The sequence below is a fragment of the Hippopotamus amphibius genome, chromosome 4, assembly GCF_030028045.1.
Source record: "Hippopotamus amphibius kiboko isolate mHipAmp2 chromosome 4, mHipAmp2.hap2, whole genome shotgun sequence".
Classification (NCBI taxonomy): Eukaryota; Metazoa; Chordata; class Mammalia; order Artiodactyla; family Hippopotamidae; genus Hippopotamus; species Hippopotamus amphibius.
The window spans coordinates 84,473,482-84,495,499 of NC_080189.1; the positions used below are offsets into that span (position 1 = coordinate 84,473,482).

General features: G+C 38.8%; 1 protein-coding gene across 11 annotated transcripts in view; it reads right to left on the minus strand.

The window, feature by feature from the left end:
- Positions 1-22,018, minus strand: part of LAMB4 (laminin subunit beta 4) — a 112,264-nt gene that overhangs the window by 13,387 nt on the left and 76,859 nt on the right. For 9 of the 11 annotated variants that reach the window (XM_057730322.1, XM_057730318.1, XM_057730313.1 and 6 more), the window contains 7 exons: positions 21,527-21,623; positions 16,912-17,287; positions 13,933-14,093; positions 11,185-11,390; positions 10,402-10,563; positions 6,710-6,854; positions 2,399-2,606 (listed from right to left, as the gene is read on the minus strand). In XM_057730322.1, the coding sequence (XP_057586305.1) occupies positions 2,399-2,606; positions 6,710-6,854; positions 10,402-10,563; positions 11,185-11,390; positions 13,933-14,093; positions 16,912-17,287; positions 21,527-21,623 (1,355 nt within the window). Of the gene's footprint in view, positions 1-496; positions 545-2,398; positions 2,607-3,182; positions 5,549-6,709; positions 6,855-10,401; positions 10,564-11,184; positions 11,391-13,932; positions 14,094-16,911; positions 17,288-21,526; positions 21,624-22,018 lie in introns of those variants that run through there. The other 2 variants (XM_057730320.1, XR_009053037.1) reach the window with 2 other exon arrangements.

Here is a 22,018-nt window from a genome sequence, read left to right on the forward strand (position 1 = left end):
TGACTCAACCAAAAACTTTACTGAATTATTCATAAAGTCAATTTAAATTACTCTTAAGCAAGGCAAAGTGCTGAAATCCTCATTTTGAGAAATAGGTATATTTAAATGCCAATAAGAAACACATATATATGCATACGTACATACAGATTTTGCCAGATGTGGAAATCAAGGATACCAGTTCCTTCTTAAGTTATCATAAACAGAGGTCTGGGGGATAAAACTGCCAAGCTTGGAACAAAAAAGCTATTTTCAGCCAATTCCAGTTCCCTGATTCCTCAAACTTAAGCAAGGCTCTTGAAATCCTTACTGGAGTAGGGGTAGGAGAGTCAAGAGGCTCCACAGAGAGCAAAGAGAGGAGGAAAGGCCCTGCATTTTCAGGCTGTGTTTATTCAGCTTTATTTAAGCTTCACTGACATTCCAGCCGCCCAGGGGCCCAGTCAGAGGTTACAATCACAAGCATTCCAAGTGATAGTCTATTTTACAGAAACGAGCTCACCTCAAGTCAACATTCACCAGATACTTAGATCTATGGGCTCAGAAGCACCTTTGGAAGAATGTACAAAGTCAGGGAAATAGCAGACAGACCTTAGAAGAGGCATCATTAGAAATGCTTGTGTGAGAGCAAAAATAGCTAAATGGCAAAATGTCCCCTTCCCCAACCAACCCATTCTCTTTTCCCAGTGTTACTCTCTCTCTCAGTTAAAACAAAACCAAAACCAAAAACACACCTTTTTTAAGAGCAGTTTTAGGTTCACAGCAAAATTGAGAGGAAGGTACAGGGCTTTCCCACACATTCCCTGCCCCCACACATGCATAACCTCCCCAGTTATCAACATCCTGCACCAGAGGGTCCATTTGTTACAACTGATGAACCTGCACTGACACATCATAATCACCCAAAGTCCACAGTTTACTTTAAGGCTCACTCTTGCTCTTCTCCATTCTATGGGTTTGGACAAATGTATAATGACATGTATTTATCATTATAGTATCAAACCAAGTATTTCCACCATCCTAAAATTCCCCTGTGCTTGCTTTTTCATCCTTTCCCTCAACCCCTGCAACCACCAATCTTTTTTTACAGTCTCCATAGTTTTGCTTTTTCCAGAATGTCCTATAGTTGGAATCATACAATATGTAGGCTTCCCTTTCTAAACTTTTTTCTTTACAGTTACAGTGTGGGTTCTGGAGCTTTTCCTTCTTATATCCTCCCTCTCCCCCCATATCTTTTTACTTTATTTTTTCTCCTTTAGAGTTTCAGTGCACTGTTCATTATAGTAAATTTAGAAAGTACCCCAATGAATTGGGAGATTGGGATACCAAATTGCACGCTCTAAACATATGCAGTTTATTGTATGTTAACTGTATCTCAATAAAAGTTCTAAAAAAAAAAAAGTACCCCAAAAGAAGAAAAAAGAAAAAAAAAAAAAAAAAAAGGGAGGGAAAATTTGCCAGTAATCCTACCACCTTTTAAGATATTGGCATATTCTAGCATTTTCATCCTACAAGATTTTTTCTTTTCATGATTGAGATCCTCTTCCATGTATAACCTGTTATCTTCTTTTTAAAAGCATTAACGTTACACTGTAAGAATCTTTGCATGTAACTAAAAATCCTTTGTCAGCATCATTTTTAATCGCTGCTGTGATTGTGCCACAGTTGCTTAATCTTCCTATTTTTAAATATGAAAACTGGAAGGGGCTGGGCTTTCAGTGGAGCCTGATGCGCTTCATTTGTATAAGTGGAGAATGAGACAGTGAAGGCTGCTCAGGTCTCAACTCTGCTTCTGGGCATTCAAAAACGGTATGACCTGGACTCACAGCACCCCATGACCATAAAAACATCAAGGTGACTTTTCTTCTTTGCTTGGCTAAGTCCACAAGGGCAAAAGGAAGAAAGAGTTAGATGATTTTACCATATATATCATTCTACTCCTGTGTTATTCCTGGGGCACTTGTGTTCATTTCTTCTCTTCCTCACCATCATATTTTTAATGTGATTTTTTTAAATTTAGATTTTCAAAGTACTGCTATTGTAGTAAATACAGGAAGAACCAAAAATAGGTATACAAGAAGGGAAAAAAAGACAGTCCCACCAGTTGTTAAGATATTGGCATATAATTAATATGTGGCATTTATTGGTATATATTGGTATAAAGACATAACAGACCATTGGAAGGGCATTCAGAGTCTAAGGAAAATGGGCAACAAGCATCTCTGTGCACTGTTTCTCAGTTTCCCAGGACACCTCCGCAGACAGCTTAGCCCTCATTTTGGGCAACGAACTATCAGAGGGTAATTTCATTTGAAGGTTATATCTCCTTAAGCAAATATTTTTCAGATGGCCTTTTAACAGATGGCCTGTTAAAGCAGGAGGAGAATATTAATACTGTACTTACTCAGCTGCTTTTGCCTTCACCAAAACCTTTCGGGCTCGATTTGCTGCTTTACTTAGCCTGTTGTCCTCTGTCCTGTAGTCCTCACAGAGTTGCATAAGTTTCCGTATTTTGTCAAGCTCATGGGTTAGATTTTGAGATGTTATTGATAGGTGGATATCAAATACATGATTTGCAACCTTCTCTATGTCCTCTGGAGGCACATTTTCCTCTTAAATAAGAAGATAGGTTTTAGGTAATTGTGTCTCCTTATCATTCTATCTTGTAAATATCACCACAACGAATTCTAAGTTAAATGCGTTTGCATTTGATTATGTGTCCCTAGAAAACAGGGATTAGATTGTATACATCCCATAGATTCTTCTTCTTCCTCAATTTTCCCTGCTCTCTGAAAGAAATGCTGCTTGTGTAATGGTGACTATATCCTGTGCAAATGCTTGTTGGAAAAACGAAAAATGACAGATTTGGGATATTGTGTGTTCTACAAAATGTCCTCACAAGAACTGTTTATTATAAGTACAGATTCAAAAGCAATTAAAATGTTTAGGCACCTGTTATTAAGATTCAAACGCCATGGCAAACTGTTATATATAGGATGGATAAACAACAAGGTCCTACTGTATAGCACAAGGAACTATATTCAATATCCTGTGATAAACCATAATGGAAAAGAATATGAAAAAGAATGTATATATATGCATAACTGAATCACTTTGCTGTACAGCAGAAATTAACACATTATAAATCAACTATACTTCAATTAAATTTAAAGAAAAGATTCAAATACCATGAATGAGACAGTGGGGAAGTACTGCGTTTAGATTCGACAAAACTCCACTCTAATCCTCCATGACACTGAAAAGGCTCACAATTGTTGCTCACCTGCATAATTGGGTAATTATACCTGATGCTACTTCTCAAAGGCCTGTTTTGAGAAGGGGATGCGACAAAACAGAGTAATTTACAGTAGGATTAACATATTATAAAGAAACTTTAAGGGAATTCCCCGGCGGTCCAGAGGTTGGGACTGGGTTCCTCCGCTTGCAGGGGGCACCAGTGCCACCTCTGGTTGGGGAACTAGCCCCCCGCATGCCCTGCGGTGCGGCACGGGGTGGGGGGGGCTTTTAAATACATCTATGCCCTGCTTTTCAGAAGAATAAAATTGGCCCCCTTTGAGCACTAAAGTAGAAGACGGACTGTTGCTGTTTGGGGTAATAACGCTTTGTCTTTCTCTGGCTCCTTATTGAGGCACAGATGCTGAGTCCCCTTGGGGAAGTTAAAGATGAATTAGACCCAGATCTGATCCCCAAAGGGTTTACCACCAAGGGGGAATTAGAGGTCATTGTAGATGATTACTGATTCCTTAAGAACAGAACTGATAAATATAAGACAAATGATGTCGGGTTCGGAGGGAGGAGAAAATACTTTAGGAGGAACTTCAAGACAGCTTTTAAACTCGGTTTTAGAGGCCTGCACAGATTAAATGTGTGGAGACATAAGGGCGTTCTCAGCAGAGGCAAAAGCTCAGGGTGTAACAGTGTGTCGATCACTCCTGGCTGGCCAGTGGGTGTCTAAAAAGTATCTGAAAAATCGTTTAAAAATGTTAAAAAAAAAAAAAAAAAAAAAAAAAAAGGAGCTGAAGTTCAGGAAGGCTGGGAGCAGATCACACAAGCCCCTTAATGTGGGGCTAAGGAAACCGGACTTCATTCAAGAGACAGTGAGAGCTGTGGATGGTTTTTTAGTACTTGAGTGACATGACCCTAGTATATATTTTCTTTGCAATCATTTTTGCCTTGGCTATTTTTGTTTAATACAAAAGGAATATTTCACTTTTTTTCTTTGGCCAGGCTGTGCGGCTTGTGGGATCTTAGTTCTCCCACCAGAGATTGAACCCAGGCCCCGGCAGTGAAAGAGCTGGATCCTAACCATTGGACTGCCAGGGAATTCCCAAAAGGAATATTTTACTTCCTATGTTTTTGAAAAAAATGTGTAAGAATTTTTCATGAATTAAAATCATATTTTAAACAGAATCAGAGTTGGCGCTTTATAGAAATAGCAACACTTTCGTTAAAAAAAAAAGTTCTAATAAAAAAATGAATTGAATTTAACATTGTATTCAGTCATGAAACATTTATTGGCATTTATTATGAGATTAAAAATTCAAATTTAAGTGATTATAAATTCACTTTCAGGAAAAGTGACACAACTCTGTTAATAAGGAATTCAGACTGCAAGGAAAATATTAAGATGGTCAAAAAAGAGCTGAATAGTGTGGCTACCATAAATGTCATGATAACTGTGTTTGGGCTTTATAGCCAAGAAAAGCAAAGATTTGGGTGGGTGAAGGGCACTGCTTCCTGGTGACCGAGAGTCTTAGGACACTGACCAGGGAAGGTCGCTTTATGGAATAGGATTTTTCTTGATGCCTAGTCTAATTTTTGTTGTAATAATCTGAACACAGTTTTTTGGTTCTTTTTTCCTAATTCCTTAGGCTAATTAAAGTGACATTTTTATTAGAAACTTATTGAGTAGCAATGAAAACTAGGACTAGTATAGGAATAGGCTCTGTGACCCAGTGAACTAGGAGAAAAACAGGTAGAACTTGCTTTTTGAACCGTTGCTGGAGCTGAGGACTGTTTTTAATCATTTTCACATGACTGCTGTGGCAGTTCTCTGATTTTGTTTTAGTTTTGGTGCCTGAATAGACTTAGATCTGCAGGAAGAGCTACCATGTTCCTCACACGGTTCCTGGATCTGTGTCTAGTCAATATCAATCCGTTTAGCTCGCTCACTGAAAATTTGCTTTTGAACCAACAAAATGTCCTGTTGACTGATTCCATACCCAATCATTTTTACTGATTACTTTGGTCATTTTTACTGATTATTTTTACACCTTATTTTTTTCTTATTTTGAAAATCAGGACTAAAGCTACTGATACAATTTCTAGAAACACTGAGAAAAAAACTTAGCCACAGGGATCTCTTATAAATAGTAAACAGATTTAATAAAGTGATTGCAAAGATTGTAACTGACATCCCAACTGTTGATTAATTCATGCGGAGAATATTAAATTATTGAATCTGGAAGATGGCTGTGGGAAAGAAAGCCTCCTCAGATCAATTCCATGTAGTGTTGCATCCAAATGATATTATCTGCAGAGAGTAAGGTTTCCAGTCAAGTTCCAGCTATACAATTTTTTTCTTTACTAATTCTCTGGATTTTAAAACAAATCTCTCCCAAAATAAGGCACAATGAGGGACGTTAAGTTCATAGTTATAATAATAACTCATAATAATAATGAATCAAATAGTTCCCTTTGGTCAGTCACAGAAAGCCAACGTGAGTCTTGGAAAATATTCAATAATAGTTAGCTAAAATAACCAATATTTCAGATGCCATCTCACTACAGTAGTTGACATACTAACCAAAGCCAACATGAGTCTTGGAAAATATTCAATAATAGTTATCTAAAATAACCAATATTGTAGCTGCCATCTCACTATAGTAGTTGATATACTAACCAACAGTTGTCGTACCTTGATCTCACATACTCTGTCAGCAGAGAAAATTGTGGAATCTGGCAGTCTTCATGTTAGATTTTCCTTTTTTTTTTTTTTTTTTAATGACTTTAAACACCAAGTTCACTTGTTTGGAATTCTAACTAAATTCTAGGATTTATTACTAAATTAACCTTATAAGGCTTCCCTGGTGGCGCAGTGGTTAAGAATCCACCTGCCAATGCAGGGGACACGGGTTCAAGCCCTGGTCCGGGAAGATCCCACATGCCGCGGAGCAACTAAGCCCGTGTGTCACAACCACTAAGCCTGTGCTCTAGAGCCCACGAGCCGCAACTACTAAAGCTCGTGTGCCTAGAGCCCGTGCTCCACAACAAGAGAAGACACCACAATAAGAAGCCCTCGCACTGCAAGGAAGAGTAGCCCCCGCTCTCCGCAACTACAGAAAAACTGTGCACAGCAACAAAGACCCAATGCAGCCAATAAATAAAAATTAATTAATTAATTAAAAAATCTTATACAGAGAGCTTTTTTTTTTCATACAGAGTTAATATTTTGGAATTGTTTTCATTAAGAAATTTAAAATCAAGGAGTATGTCATGTTTCTGATTTAGGCATATCATTTCCAATTAATATAATTTGAAATTGGTTGTGATTTTTGAGTATACATTAAAAAGAAAGAAAAAGGAGGAGGAGGAGAAGAGGGAGGGGGAGGAGTGGGGCACGGAGAGGAAGGGGGGAAGAGGATGAGGAGGAAGAGGAGGGACAATAACTGTCCTAATATTTTTTAAAAATTACCTAACAAAAACATTTTCAGTTTTTTGATTAAAAGATTCATTTTTTCTTCTTCAGATTCACTTTGATTTTTCATATTCCTCAGTTTCTCACTTAGCTGTAAGGCATTGTTTTTGGAGCCTTCTGCCAGTTTACTTATATTTTTGCTCTGGAATAAGACAAAAAACAACAATGAGGCAAACATAACAATTAGGCACATTCTGTGATGTTTCCTTACTTAGCTGGACCAAGTAGAACTCACTAAAAATAAAATTCTAGATAATTAAACAATAGATTCACGTTAAAGGACTCTTAAAAGGCAATATTATTTGTTTTCATTATCATGTTTTCCTAATAATGTGAACTTATCTCTTAAAACATTATTAATGATCAAAATTGTTATTTGAAAACAATTTTTGCTGTATCAGTACTAATGAGTTTTCCTGATACAAATCAAAAATACAAATTCTGCTTTTATGAGGTGTTAGCATTCTATCATAGTAACAAATTTCACAGAAATTACTTATAGTGATCATTATGTTTAATAAGTTGAGAACATTTTCTCTAATATAAGTTAAAAATTAAGTTTAAATAATAAGTTTAAGTTAAAATAGTACTCTTTTAAACATTCTTTTTTTTTTAATACATCTTTATTGGAGTATAATTGCTTTACAATGTAGTGTTAGTTTCTGTTGTACAACCTAGTGGATCGGTTATATTTATACATATATCCCCTCCCTCTTGAGCTTCCCTGCCACCTTCCCTATCCCACCCTTCTAGTTCATCACAAAGCACCAAGCTGATCTCCCTGTGCTCTGCAGCAGCTTCCCACTAGCTATCTGTTTCACATTTCGTAGTGTGTACACGTCAGTGCTACTCTCTCACTTTGTCCCATTCCTCCCCCCAGCCCAGCGTCCTCAAGTTCTCTACGTCTGCATCGTTATTCCTGCCCTGTCGCTAGGTTCATCTAAACATTCTTTAACGTCAAATAATGTACTTTCTTTGAGAGTAAGAAGAAAGCATTCTTCCTTTTAATAAATTAGTTTAAACTCAAAGCAGGCTACAAAGGTAAATCCCAAGTGCACTGTGCACACTTGGTGGAGGAATGGCAGAACTAAACGCTTACAACCTAGAAGTGCAAATTCTTAATTGTGGGATTTGAGAAAGGTCACGGACTTTTTCTTGGGATTCCAACAAATGAGGGAAAGAGAAAAAAACAAAGAGCAATGGGACAATATCATCCACAGTTGAGCTGTACTGAATAAATTAATTGTGACAGAAGCAGGGCTAATTAGGATCAAACATAGTTAAAGAAAAAAAAAATCTCCCTTTATTTCCCCACAAAAAGAGCCCGCTTAATTTGAGCCATGCAGATTTTGTGGAAAAGGATTTAATGGTAGTCATTGGCAAATGATGAAACAAAAAAGAAATACGTGATTAAAAATATGTAACTTAGGGAGGGTGGGAGGGAGGTTCAAGAGGGAGGGGATATGGGGATATATGTATACATACATACAGCTGATTCACTTTGTTGTACAGCAGAAACTAACACAACATTGTAAAGCAATTATATCCAATAAAAATGTGGGAAAAAATAAACTATTAAAAAGAAGTCCACTAATAAACTTGAAAATTGTGGAAAAAATAAATATGTAACAATTTTTTGGAGTTGTTCCTTTATTCTCTAGAACTTTTTAAACGTTAAAATGGATAGTAGGTGCTAAGAGATCTTAAAAGTTCTCACCACAAGAAACAAAATGTAACTATGTGTGGTGATGGATGTTAACTAAATTTATTGCGCTAATCATTTCACAATATAGACATATATCAAACCATTATGCTGTAGATCTAAAACTAATAGATGTTCTATGTCAATTATATTTCAATAAAAAAAATAAAATGGAGAAGAAGTAAGAATGCATATAAGTAAGATGAGAATTCCAGAAATGAATACTCTGAACAGGAAGCACCAAATTTTGCAGATGAAATCTCAGTGTAGATTAGCCAAAGCCATATTCAGAAGGAAAGAGATTGCTAAATTACTTCACTCTGAAAACATCTCTCTGCAATCCATCCTCTATCATGACTCCTGAGAATTCGCTCGTAATCTCTTCTGGCATGCCTCCCCCTTCTAAGCAAGAGGAGAAAGCATACCATTTTATCAACATGACAACCCCCATCCTCTTCCAATTCTCCATTTATGTGCTGATTAAGCCAGATTCTGCTGTTATATACTTCAGGGGTTATCTTTTAAAAGTAACTGCTTAACACGGGCTTATTTAAATGGTGTGAGATTTCTGGTTTTTGAGGAGGGGCACTAGAGTAGTTTAACATTACATTAAACAAATCAGGATCGTTTTAACCACAGGGATGCAAGACCAGGATTTGCATTTGTTCACTGCTGTATTCCCAGCATCTAGATAAATGCCCAGCACAATGAATATTTGTTAAAGCAATGAAGAATAACATATAAGTGAAAAACGAGGTGGCAATGCAGAATGATGAGTATGTAAATAAAAATGTTCAACATTTAGGATGTGTGGGGATATTCTGTAACTTAATTAGAGACTTGGTCTAGAACTTGGATTCTGGAGCTTGTGGAGCAAGAACGTAGGACCAGCCTCAGGAGCAAGGCTCACGGAGCACACTGGTGCTCTGTGTGAGCACATGCGCAGGAATGTGTCTCTTAGCTGTCATTCTCACCCATTCCCAAGGCTGGCCCTCCATCCTCCTCTCAGTTCTGAGACCCAGATGTCTTCTCATACATTTCCTTTTGGGTCAAGAGTTGGTTTCTGTTGCTTGCAAACAAGAATACTGACTGATAATAATATTTGCGTTATATTGGTAAAAAATTCAGCTCTTTTTGAGCTTTTTCTTCTTCATCAAAGGCTTTATGTATATTGCCAAAAACAAACAAACAAACTAGGGAGCACATCATCACCTTGTTTTCAAGATGAACACAATGTATTCACAAAACACCTACAATTGTATTCATCCTTTCAAGGTAAATATAATGTATTCACAAAAAAACTTGAAGAAAGCTAGCTAATTAAAAATCATACCTATTTATTAATATGACCAAAAAAGGAAATGAAGTCATTTAAAATTATCAGAGATTCCATTATCAGGTACTTAAATATTAAAACAACTTTATCATGTCTATCAACACAGGAAGGAGTTCAAGCCATTAAGAGTATATTCCCATTCAAATATTTTCAAACATTAAATTAAATTCGAACATTAAAATTTGTCTATTTAGTAGAATTTCAACCATACCCTTGAATTTATGAAAAATTATTCTTTACTTTGAGAGCTCTATAGTTTTCAAATCTTCAAGGCTAGGAGTCTACACATTTCTATGCAGTATTTGCTGTAAAGGAAACATACCCATACAAGTCTATTTATGTCCTAAAAACATATACTCTGAGGTTTTTGTCTTCTTTCTCTCCATATATACACACACACACTATACACACATATATGTATATATGGGTATATGTAATATACAATGAGAAAATATGTCAATATTCACATCTACTTCTAAATCACCATTTATATCCACATCTATATTTTTATGCTGTATTTCTAGGCACAAGAGCACCTAACATCTAGAATCTACCCTTTCACTTAGAAGTTAAATGGAAATTTTAAAAATTTCAAGTAGTTTTTTAAATTGCTATAATTTTACAAATAAAGCATGAGAAGACATCATTTACCTGATTTTTCAACCCTTGAACTTGGTTGTTCAAATTGTCAATCATGGACTCTGCTTCCTGAGCTTTCTGGAGGGTGTTCCTCGAGAGGGTCAGGGAACCTCGACAGCTTGGGCCACTACAGGACGAGAGCACGCAGGCCATGTCCCTTCCTTCTCCACACTCCTAACAGGAGACAGGATCTATGTTAGAAAGTAATTTGTTGGCAGAGTTTTTCTCTAACGCCATGCAGGCTCACTGAAGCAAGACACTGCTCTATTTGTATGTATTTCTTCAATAGTTGTTCATGCTTAGTATATGGGTATGACCCATTAAATATTTCCTAGTTCATTGAAAAAATACCTAAAACTTATTTGTCATCAGCATTTGTGCCTATCAATGTCACTTTTACACTTACAGTTTTTGGGGAAAATAGTCAAATGTCTAGCATTTCCACGTTAATTTCATTTTTTTTTTTTCTTTTTTAAATAAAAAGCATCTTTTACTTATGAGGCAGGAGGAGTCAATGTCCATAATCTGTACCATTTGGGAAATAGTAAGTAGTATAAAATAATAAAATCAAGTCCTTACCTTTTGATTTTTCTGAAACTTTGACTTAAGAAATAAAAAATAAAATATAAATATTTATATTATTTTTAGATTAAATATATTTACATTATTTATAGATTATTTCTACACATAAAATATAAATAAAAATAAAATGTAAGACAGGGAAACACAATTGAAGAGATCTGTGTATCAAATAGAAACCACAAACACTTTGACTACACTGTCATGAATATTTACCTTTTCATGTAATATTTGAGCATCTGGTATCTTGACCTGCTTTAATTTCTCCAATGACAAGTTTTCTTTTGAGGTTAGTGTATCTAAGATGTTAAGTAGGTCATTCCTGCTTTTTTCAGAGTTATTTACAATGGAAGTAGCTTCATTAATGTTCTTTTCAGCAGATAAAGAGCTCTGATAATACTTCTTGATGTTCTTTGAGGAATCTACATCAACACAAATTGGGGTAAGACAGATTTTGAGAAAACAAATGAAATTATACATGGGCTATCAAGATCATCATTCCCCAGTTTGACTAGACTGTCTTAGTCTCAATGATCAATACAAAAATTCAACATCCTCCTCCTTGAATTTACATCTTATGGGGGAGGATTTGATGTCATGTCATAGATATAGATGCAATAGCTGAGACTTAAGTCTGTAGACATGAGTTTGAATGCTGGCTTCTCTCTTTACTGTCTGGGTATGTCCTTGAACATACTGGTTAGCCTCCTAGATTGTGTTTCCTTATCTGTAAATTGATGATAATAATTTGCGAAGATTAAGTGAGATAATATAAAGACACTCCGTGAAGTGTTCCACAAATGTAAGATGTTAATTTTGACTACCTGTACGAACCCTAATATCATGAACCAACTAAGCTTACCTCACCATATAGAGCAGGAGTTGACAAACTCATTCTACAAAGGCCAGAGAACGTTTTAGGCTTACCTGCCATCCCATTGCTGTCACAACTACTCAACGCTGCCACTGTAGAGTAACAGCACCCACAGACAATATGTGAACAAATAGGCAAGGTTGTCTCCTAATGAAACTTGATTTACAAAAACAGGCTGTGGGTAGGATTTGCCAGCAGACTGCAGTTTGCTGATCTCTGATGTTGAGGCTGATGACAACAGCTAATGTGCTGAGTGCTTTCTGTACGTCTGTACTTCCCATCAATTCTCATCCTTAATCTTATGAAACACTGTGAGGCATGCATTAGCACGACCACCTCCATTTTACGAACGAGAAAACGAGGCTCTGATGATAGCAAGGTCTCACTGATAGTAAGAGATGAAGCCACGATTTGAAGCCAGGTCGTTTAACTCTGGAGGCTCTGTTCTTAAACACTTCTCTATATTTTCCATATTTTAATGAAAATACAAATGCCTGAAATATGGTATGTTTGAGTGTAAATGATAGTATACTAGGGCTTTAAGCTATTTTAGGAACCAAAGGCCCAGGGTCCTGATCTTAACTCCCTATGTAACCAGAGTCCAGGCTGACAACCACACTTTATCTTTTTAAACATTCCCGGTTTGTACACTAGCATACTTTTAATGTTATATATCGTGATTTTCATTTATCATGACCCCCCCAACACATACACACATACACACACACACACACACACACACACACACACACACACACACACACACAACAAAAAGCCATATTTCTACTGCTTGGAATGATTTTCGGCCTTGATTTATCTGGCAGTTTATCTTTCTTCTGTGAAGCCTTTTCTAATAAACCCAGGAAGAACCCCATTCTCTCTACTCTGTTCCCGAAGCAGCTGGAAGATGCTCTGACAGAGTCTTTTCATTGTTTTGGGGTTGTTTATATGCCTGACTTCCCCCCACCCCAAGAGACTGGAATGACTTAGGGCGAGGCCTTGCTGTATTTACTGCCCGTCTCTGCTGCTCAGCACAGTGTCAGAATCTGTCCATGGAGAAAAAGCCCGGTAACTGCTGCTGGAAGGCAGGTTCCAGTGGCTCAGCATGGGGCAGTTTTGCTTCCTTCTGCCTGGCCTGGGTGACTGCTGACAGATTTTCAGCTCATTCAGTGGGGTACCTGCTTCCAGCTAAGGGATCAGAGCACATTCCTTTCTCTTCACATAGCATTTACTGAGCAACAACAGTAGTGATTTCATTAAATTTAGGCCTTTCTTTAGGGTCATAACTGCCATCTATTTTTTTTCTCTTTTAGCTCAAGATCAGATGAAAAACAGGAGCATGCACGTAGGATATGGAAAAGCAGACTGTTTTTGCCTTGAGATGCATTTCATGTATATGTTCCCTTTACCTCTCAACTAGATGGCTTCAGTGTAAGTTCAGGGCTGCCTCTCCTGGTGGTAACAAGCTGTCTATTTCCAAACATAACAAGGATCTCATGGGAAATCAGCAGATGAGGTCATCTGAATTTTGCTTTAGAGTTCCATTTCTCCTCCAAGTGGACCTTGGCTTTGGCACGGCTCCCATTCATTTTTAAGAACTGTGCGATATGAGTTACAGGCTTCTGGTATGTTGCATGTCCCCCAATTCCTACAACGTTCTTATGAGAAATGTTTAGGTCCTGATTGCCTCACATTCCTTTACATTTATGGTTGCTGGAAATGGAGTGGCTTATACCCAGGAAGGCATACAAACATGTCTCTCTCATTTCCTTATGGCCATACTAGAATTTCCAAGCTGCTGATTACACGAGATCCTAGCATGGTTTGGCATCACAATACTTTGGCTTTAGTGTTTGTTGAGTATTGCACATGGTTAGCGTTACTTTGTGCAAATGCTATCCAGGCTCCGCAATGTTTTAAAAAGTTGAAATATTCACGCACAAATAATACTTTTAATGAGTGTGTTTTCATGTGCTCAAGTGCTCAGGCGCTGTAGCAATAAGCACAGGGTGATTCACCAATGGAATGCACTATGGATTTTATCAACTCCGGTCCGGAAACAGACAGTTAAGGTGCATCTTCCTTCTTACCCATGATGCTTGCGTTACGGGCACTGGTGTGCAAAGCAATTTCTTCCTGAAGATCTTCAAGTAAGAGGTTTGCTTTATTCCTCTTTCTTTCTATGGTTTCTTTCAGATCTTGAAATTCATACGCTGTTTTCAGCTGCTCACTTAGTGCCATGATTTGTTTCCTATAGGAGAAAATAAGAGTAAACGCAGCAACGCTTGTATCACATTTGACAGATTGGTGAAAAAAACACATGTAAAGAAACTGCCTTCATTATTAGGTATCCTCACACTTAGGATGGATTTTGTCCCCCAAATTTTCATTTTCCAGTTTATGATTGTTTGTAGTTTACCTTTTTCTTGTTAATTCAGCTTCCTAAAGTATTTCAGCACTCACTTAAAACTGTCTCAGAGAATAAAGATTTTTGAATCTTTCAATTCCAACTGTTTATACTCTGTCTCCCTTTGCTTTGGCTTTTCAAAATCACGTATTCAGACATGGTTCATTTAAATCAGTCTAAGGAAGCCAACCTATATTAGGCTTTTAACACAGAATCCCTCATGTAGCCAAGGATAAAAATCAGTTCTTCATCTAGAATAAATCTGCCTCCAGTAAGCTTCCTTTTAGTGCTACTTCTGTACAGGGTCTTAACTTCGAATTTCCACAAGTGACAGGAGGCGAGTGTACCCCTGGGTGTGTTCTTTCTCCATCACCTTCTTTGATGGTGCCACCTTTGTCCCACTTCAGTTGACTGGGTTGAGTACATACAGTTGGTTCAGGTGAATAATTAGTATATCCCTCATGATGGGGAAATTGGGTACAAATCTTGAACAGTACAGTTCAGGGAAGCTACAATACAAATTTATGGGACTAATTTATCTTGGCACAAGTGCAAAGTATTAACTAATGCTTCCTAGCATTTTCTGCTCTAACTCTCCCTTCTAATCTACAGACTTTTCCTTCAGGCTCCAACTGTCAGCACTGTAATTCTTCAGGCTAATAACAATAATAGTAATTACTATTACTAGAATTGGTACTCTAAAAGCACTTACTAGGTGCCAGACCCCACGCAAAGTGGCTTGTCTTGAGTAATTCTCACAAGAATCCCATGAAATAGAGACTTTATCCCCCTTTTTGATGGAGAAACTGAAGCTTGGACAAGTTAACTTGCTTGAGGCCACACAGCAGCAAGTGGCTTTGAACCACAGTAGTTTGACTTCTGAATCTATGCTTATGCATCCTGGGTTCTCTCTCCTCCCCCCCCCCCCCCCCCCCCCCGCTCTTTGATTTGTAATTTACCCGGCAAATATGTACTATTTAACTAAACCAGGCCTGAAGAAAACAGGCACAGAGAAGGCAGCTTTGCACACAGGAGTCCCTCAGTGAGGCGATGGCAGAGTCACAAAGATGTGGGAAAATGCAGAAGGAAACACATCCTTTCTCTGAGAAAGGCAGGGAAGGCTTCCGAGAGGGGGTGCGGTTTGAGCAGTTGCTACAGAGGAATAGGAGTTCAGCAGCTGCACCAGGATGGGCAGGCTTTCCTCCTCACTTCAGGCCGTGGCCCCGGGACCCCTGCTCCTTTGGCTTTCTTCTCTCTGGTTCTGCTTGGGGCTCTTGCAGTCTCTTCGTCTAGAACATCCACTGTGGACTGACTCCTCCTGCTCGCTCAGTTCCACGTTGCCATGTCCTGTAAGCACAAACTAGTGGTCCATGGGCCAAAGCCCATTCTCAGACATGTTTCTTTGGCCTATACAGTGTTTTAAAAAAGTGCTATTGGGTTAGCTACCTATATTTTAAAGTGGGCGGCACCTGCATAAAAATTTGTATGTCTGACATTGCTTAAAAAGTGAGGTGATCTGGGAACCCAGGGCCACAGTCTTTACCAGGGCACACACACACAGAAGTGCCTGTCCTCACCTGCCAGCTTGACTCAGCTATGTGACCTCCCTGGGCCCTAGAGCTGCATTTGTGATGCAGGCGGCCCTTCCTCTGAACTATCCAGGTGAGTTTATCATCTTCCTTGTGTAACTTTTAAGCAATTGCCATATATTTCTAGAATTTTTGTCTGGTAATAACAAATGGCCCTATATTTACGCTTGGGTTTTATATAACATAAAACTCTGCAGCTTCAACTGTTTTTTAATCCAGGAGTTTTTCTGGAGTAGGAGGGATATTTTTTTCCTACAGAACCATAATCTTTTTGGTTTCTTAGTAGACTGTGTACTCCTAGAAGGGTAGAAAGTATATCCAGTTTGTCCTCATTTTGCCCAGAGCAGGTCAGCAAACTTTTTCTATAAAGGGCCAGAGAGTAAATATTTCAGGCCTTGGGGGCCATAGTGTCCCTGTCACAATTGCTCAACTCTGTCATTGTAGAGAGGAAGCAGCCACAGAGGATGTAAATAATGGGCGTGGCTGTGTTCCAACAGAACTTTATTTACAGAAAAATGTGGTGGGTTGGATGTTGCCTGTGGGCTATGGTTTGCTGACTCCTGGCCCAGAGCAACCAATGTCATTTCTAGAAATATTTGATGAATGAAAAGAAGGATTCAATAATACATAATGAAAATGATATTGCATTTTGAAAGAACTATTGTACGCATTATATGACTTTACAGAAATGTATGGGCTTGTAAACAACTGAAGAATTTGGGAACATTTAGCAAATTTCCCTGAGTGCGTGGCTGAAAAAAATTTGTGGTATTAGAAACCTCCCAAGTTCCAGTTTTGTGTCTTTCAGCTCTGCTGTGTTTGGGCTTCCCAATTAACCTCATAATTTTGTGACGGCCTTTTCGTTATACTCAATGACATCCTGAAAAATCGCATGTAATCCTAACTAGGTAGGAAAGAGGCAGACAAACATGATACCAGCCTGCTGATTAACTGAACAATGATTGTTTCCCTAATGTCAGCAAAGGTACGTTTCTACGCTGAGGCTGCTGAAGCTCGCAGGAGTTAAGGTAAATCAGGAACCTTGACATCTATTACCTGCTCACAAACCTTACCGAGCAGAGTCATGATAATCCTTGACTTTTAAGAATTCCCCAGATGAGAAAACAGGATGTCTCCAAATCCTTTCTATTTCAGACATGTTCTCTCCGAGGCCTTTGAAGTCAGCCTCACAGACAGGCAAGGTCTCTCTTTTATCTTCCATGCTCGCAGCCAGCCTAATTAACCCTTGCGCCACTTTGGAGAGGGAAGAAATGGTGTGGTCCCATTGATCAAAGCACAAGTGACACCGAAGACAAGCAGGAAATTCCTGGCCGTGACCCCGGGCGCAGTGATCACATCGTGGGCCACTAACACCCTCCCGGCAGCGACACATGCCCGTGTCCTGGTCACAGATGGGCTCCTGGGAACCCTCCCTGTTGCAGTCACACGCTGAAAAGGATGGGAGAAGGAGCAGAGAATGTCAGTCACCTGGCCTTTGGCTCACAACCAGCTCAAAAATAAAGTCCTCTCCTTGCCCCTGAGAATCTTCCCAACTCCCATTTCTAAAGTGAACATAAAAAAGCAGGATAATTTCAGGGATCTGTGCAATGACCATTAAAACACAGCATCCCTCTTTTCATTCCACTGACAATTCAGCTCTTGGTTTTTTTCTTTTTTGCTTTTTGGCTGCTCCACTGTGGCTTGTGAGATTAGTTCTCTGACCAGGGATCGAACCCATGCCCCCTCCAGTGGAAGCGTGGAGTCCTAACCACTGGACCGCCAGGAAATTCCCAGCTCTCGGTTTTTTTATGGACATTCTTAAGTGTAGCTTTTACTGTAAGCGTGAATAGTTCCCATCTGGTTTCTTGACCTGGGTGAAGAATATGGATCTAATGGATGACACACTTGTGACAGCAGCTACTACACCCTACCGCCCCCCCCCCCCACCCCGCCGCCCGGTTCAGGCATGTCACAGACTCTAAGAAGGCCCGTGACCACACTTTTTCTTAGGGAAACCCATCCTAGGTGTGCTATGTTCCATTACATAAGGAAAACTGTTCTGTTATCAAAAAAAAGGGGGCGGGAGGGAACTGCTCTTTGGTATTTACCCAAAGGAATTCAAAATATGTCCACATGAAAACCTGCACACATGTTTATAGTGACATTATTCATAATTGCCAACTTAGAAGTAACCAAGATGTCCATCGGTAGGTGAGTGGATACAGAAACCATGGCATATCCAGACAGGTGAATATTATTCAGCACTGAACAGAAATGAGTGTTGAGCCATTAAAAAGACATGGAGGAACCTTCCCTGCTTACTACTGTGTGGAAGAAGCCAATTCAAAATGGCTACTTAGTATATGATCCCAACGATAGGACATGCTGAAAAGGCAGAACTATGGACACAGTAAAAAGATCAGTTGTTGCCAGGGGTTGAGGGGTGGGTAAGGGTGAATAGGCAGAGCACAGGGGACTTTTAGGGTCTGGTATGATACTGTAATTATGGATACATGTCATTATACATTTGTCTAAACGCAGAGAAGGGACACCACCAAGAGTCAACCCTAATGTAAACTATGAACTTTGGTGATTATGATGTATCAGTACAGGTTCATCAGTTGTAACAAGTGTACCACTCTTGTGGGGATGTTGATAATGGGGGATGCCATGGTGGGGTTTGGGGGTATACGGGACATCTCTGTGCCTTCCTCTCAATTTTGCTCTCAACCTAAAATTGCTCTTAAAAAAAAAAAGTCTTTTAAAAAACAGAGAACGTTAAATTCATTTTGTTTTCATTAAAAAAAAATAAAAAACCCTGCTACGACGTGCACTTCAAATGAATAGGTTTTTGTTTTTGTTTTGTTTGTTGTTTTGGCACACGGGCTTAGTTGCTCCGTGGCATGTGGGATCTTCCTGGAGCAGGGATCGAACCTGTGTCCCCTGCATTGGCAGGTGGATTCTTAACCACTGCACCACCTAGGAAGCCCAAATGAATAGGTGTTTGATTAAGGCTGAGGATGGAGGATGGGGAGAGCTCTTAAAGTTACTGCAGTTTCCAAAAGATCAGGGAATCACTAACCTATGCCATTGGCTTAACTGCAAGGAACAAGTGATTTAAACATGCATTTGGCCAGCTTGAGTGAAAATAATGCCAATTACAAATAAAAACTGATGAACACGCTAGGCTCCTCCAATAGACACCATCTGTCTGGCACATTCACTTTGGTCCAAAGGCCTCTGCAGGAACCCCTGGGGGGGGGGGTGCTCTGTGCACTTTACCAGCTGGAGGCCAAGGCTCCCCCTTACTACCTGCTCCTCCCTAGGAGCACTAGTGGGGTCTGTGGGCTGAGCTGACCATTTGCAAAGTTTCCTCTATGAAAAATGAAAGCATTTTTTATAAAATAAGATTATTAAAATATTAGAGGGGCACAGGAATAGAGGCTCTCTAAGACAGATCTTCTAAGAGCCAACATTCCTTCCTGATTTTTAAAGTAGTATTTGTACTTGGAAAATTGAGTATTTGAATGGGGCAAAAAAAAAAAAAAAAAAGCTTTTTTTTTTTTTTAAAGCCACAAAAGCACTTTTATAAAGGAATGGAGAGGAGGAAAGAGTTACCATATGTGGGTACACAGAGGTGACCACAATGATAAATCCATCACATCTGATGTTTATTTGGATTGACTTCTTTTGGAAGCTGATTTCAAACAGAGATTCAAAAATCCCTTCTCCTAGAACAAACCCAGATTCTAAATCTGCACTGTCTGATATGGCAGCTACTAACCATATGTGCTATTTAAATGAAAATGCATTAAATGAAACAAACAATAGTTTTCCTCACTTCCACTAGCCACACTGCAAGTGTTGAATAGCTACATATGGCTGGTAGCAGATGTAGAATGTTTCCATCTCTTGCTGAAAGTGGTATCAAACACCCCTGCTCTAAATCCTGTAACTAGTGCTAAGATATGGAATGAAAGACACTAGAACACAAACTCCATAAGTTGAGGGCCTTGCCTTATTTGCTCACTACCTAGAGTACCCAGTAGACACTCTGTGAATATCTATAAATAAATGAGTACGTGAATCTGTGACTGACCCCAAGATATGAGAGCTGCATTGAGGGAACACCCTCTCTGCCGCCTTCCTATGATCCATCTCCCAGCCTACTGTACATTAATCCAAAGTAGATATTTTTGTCAGCATGCTTCCAAATAGCAGAAAATTGGCTACAAGTTATGGTCTCAGAAATCTGTTCCATTATCATGACTTTCAGGAATTTTAATATAGGCTAACATTCAATATAGTGTAAAGTTTTAATATAAGAGAAAAAACTTTATAGGGCTAAAAAATTTTTTTCAAAACTAGGATTAAAGTTTGTGAATTTTCAAATATAAGGCATGACACCATAGAACTCCTAGAAGAAAACATAGGCAAAACATTCTCTGACATAAATTGTACAAATGTTTTCTTAGGTCAGTCTCCCAGTCTCCCAAGGTTGAAATAAAAGCAAAAATAAACAAATGGGACCTAATCAAACCTACAAGCTTTTGAACAGCAAAGGAAACCATAAATAAAATGAAAAGAAAATCTACAGACTGGGAGAAAATATTTGCAAATGATGTGACTGACAAGGGCTTAAACTCCAAAATATACAAACAACTCATACAACTCAATAACAAAAAAACCAAACAACCCAGTCAAAAAACGAGGAGAAGGCCTAAACAAACATTTTTCTAAAGAAGACGTACAGATGGCCAATAGGCACATGAAAAGATGCTCAACATTTCTAATTATTAGAGAAACACAAACTGAAACTACAATGAGGTACCACCTTACACCAGTCAGAATGGCCATCATTAAAAACTCTACAAATAACAAATGCTGGAGAGGGTGTGGAGAAAAGGGAATCCTCCTACACTGTTGGTAGGAATGTAAACTGGTGCAGCCACTATGGAAAACTGCATAGAGGTTCCTCAAAAAACTAAAAGTAGAGTTGCCATATGGTCCAGCAATCCCACTCCTGGGTGTATATCCAGACAAAACTATAATTTGAAAAGATACACACCCTCCAATGTTCATAGCAGCACTATTCACAATAGCTATGACATTGAAACAGCCTAAATTTCCACCAGAAGATGAATGGGTAAAGAAGATGTGGTATATGTATACAATGGAATACTACTCAGCTTTAAAAGAAAATGAAATAATGCCATTTGTAGCAACATGAATGGAGCTGGAGATTATCATACTAAGTGAAGTAAGTCAGAAAGAGAAAGACAAATACCATATGATATCACTCGCATGTGGAATGTAAAATATGACACAAGTGAACTTATCTACAAACCAGACTCATAGACATAGAGAAAGACCTGTGGTTGCCAAAAGGGTAGGGGAGAAGGATGGATTGGGAGTTCGGGGTTAGCAGATGCAAACTATTATATATAGGATGGATAAACAACAAGGTCCTACTGTACACAGGGAACTATATTCAATACCCTATAATAAGCCATAATGGAAAAGAAAAAAAAACTAATTAGTTAACCAGTTTTCATTTTATTAATATCTTTTGGAAATTTTTTTTTTAAAGTTTGTGAATTTTCTACCAAACACAGGAATTTAAAACTCAGTTGGTTCAGGTTGGACCAGGTTGACTGTACTCACGTTTTCAGAATTACCAATACTTACGAATGCATTGCTCCGGGGGATCCCCATAATAATTTTCCTCGCACTCACTGCAGCGTTTCCCATCATAGCCTGATCTACACGGACACTGGCCTGTAAGCTGTGAGGACAGTCATGGGTGAGAAATCGACAAGCTTTATGATCTAAAAAAATAATGCATTTTAATACGAAACAGTCTTCCCTCTAGTGATTTAGAGCATACAGCTGTGCAAAGGCAGAGGCAGGAGGATTCCCACGGTCAGCAAACCACCCCCGACAACACCAAGGATCAGGAGTTAATGCGTTTGGGCTGAGGGCTCTTGAATATACCGCCTGCGTCCAGCTGTTCAGGGACAGGTGGCCCCAAATTGGGAAACAGCCACAGATATAAATGAAAACAAAACACATAATGGGAAATGGGCCACATTCTTCTCCTCTACGGTTCTGGGAGTTCTCCCTAACAGAGATAGACCAAAGACTCAGACTTAACATCCATCAATTAATTTGGCAGACAAT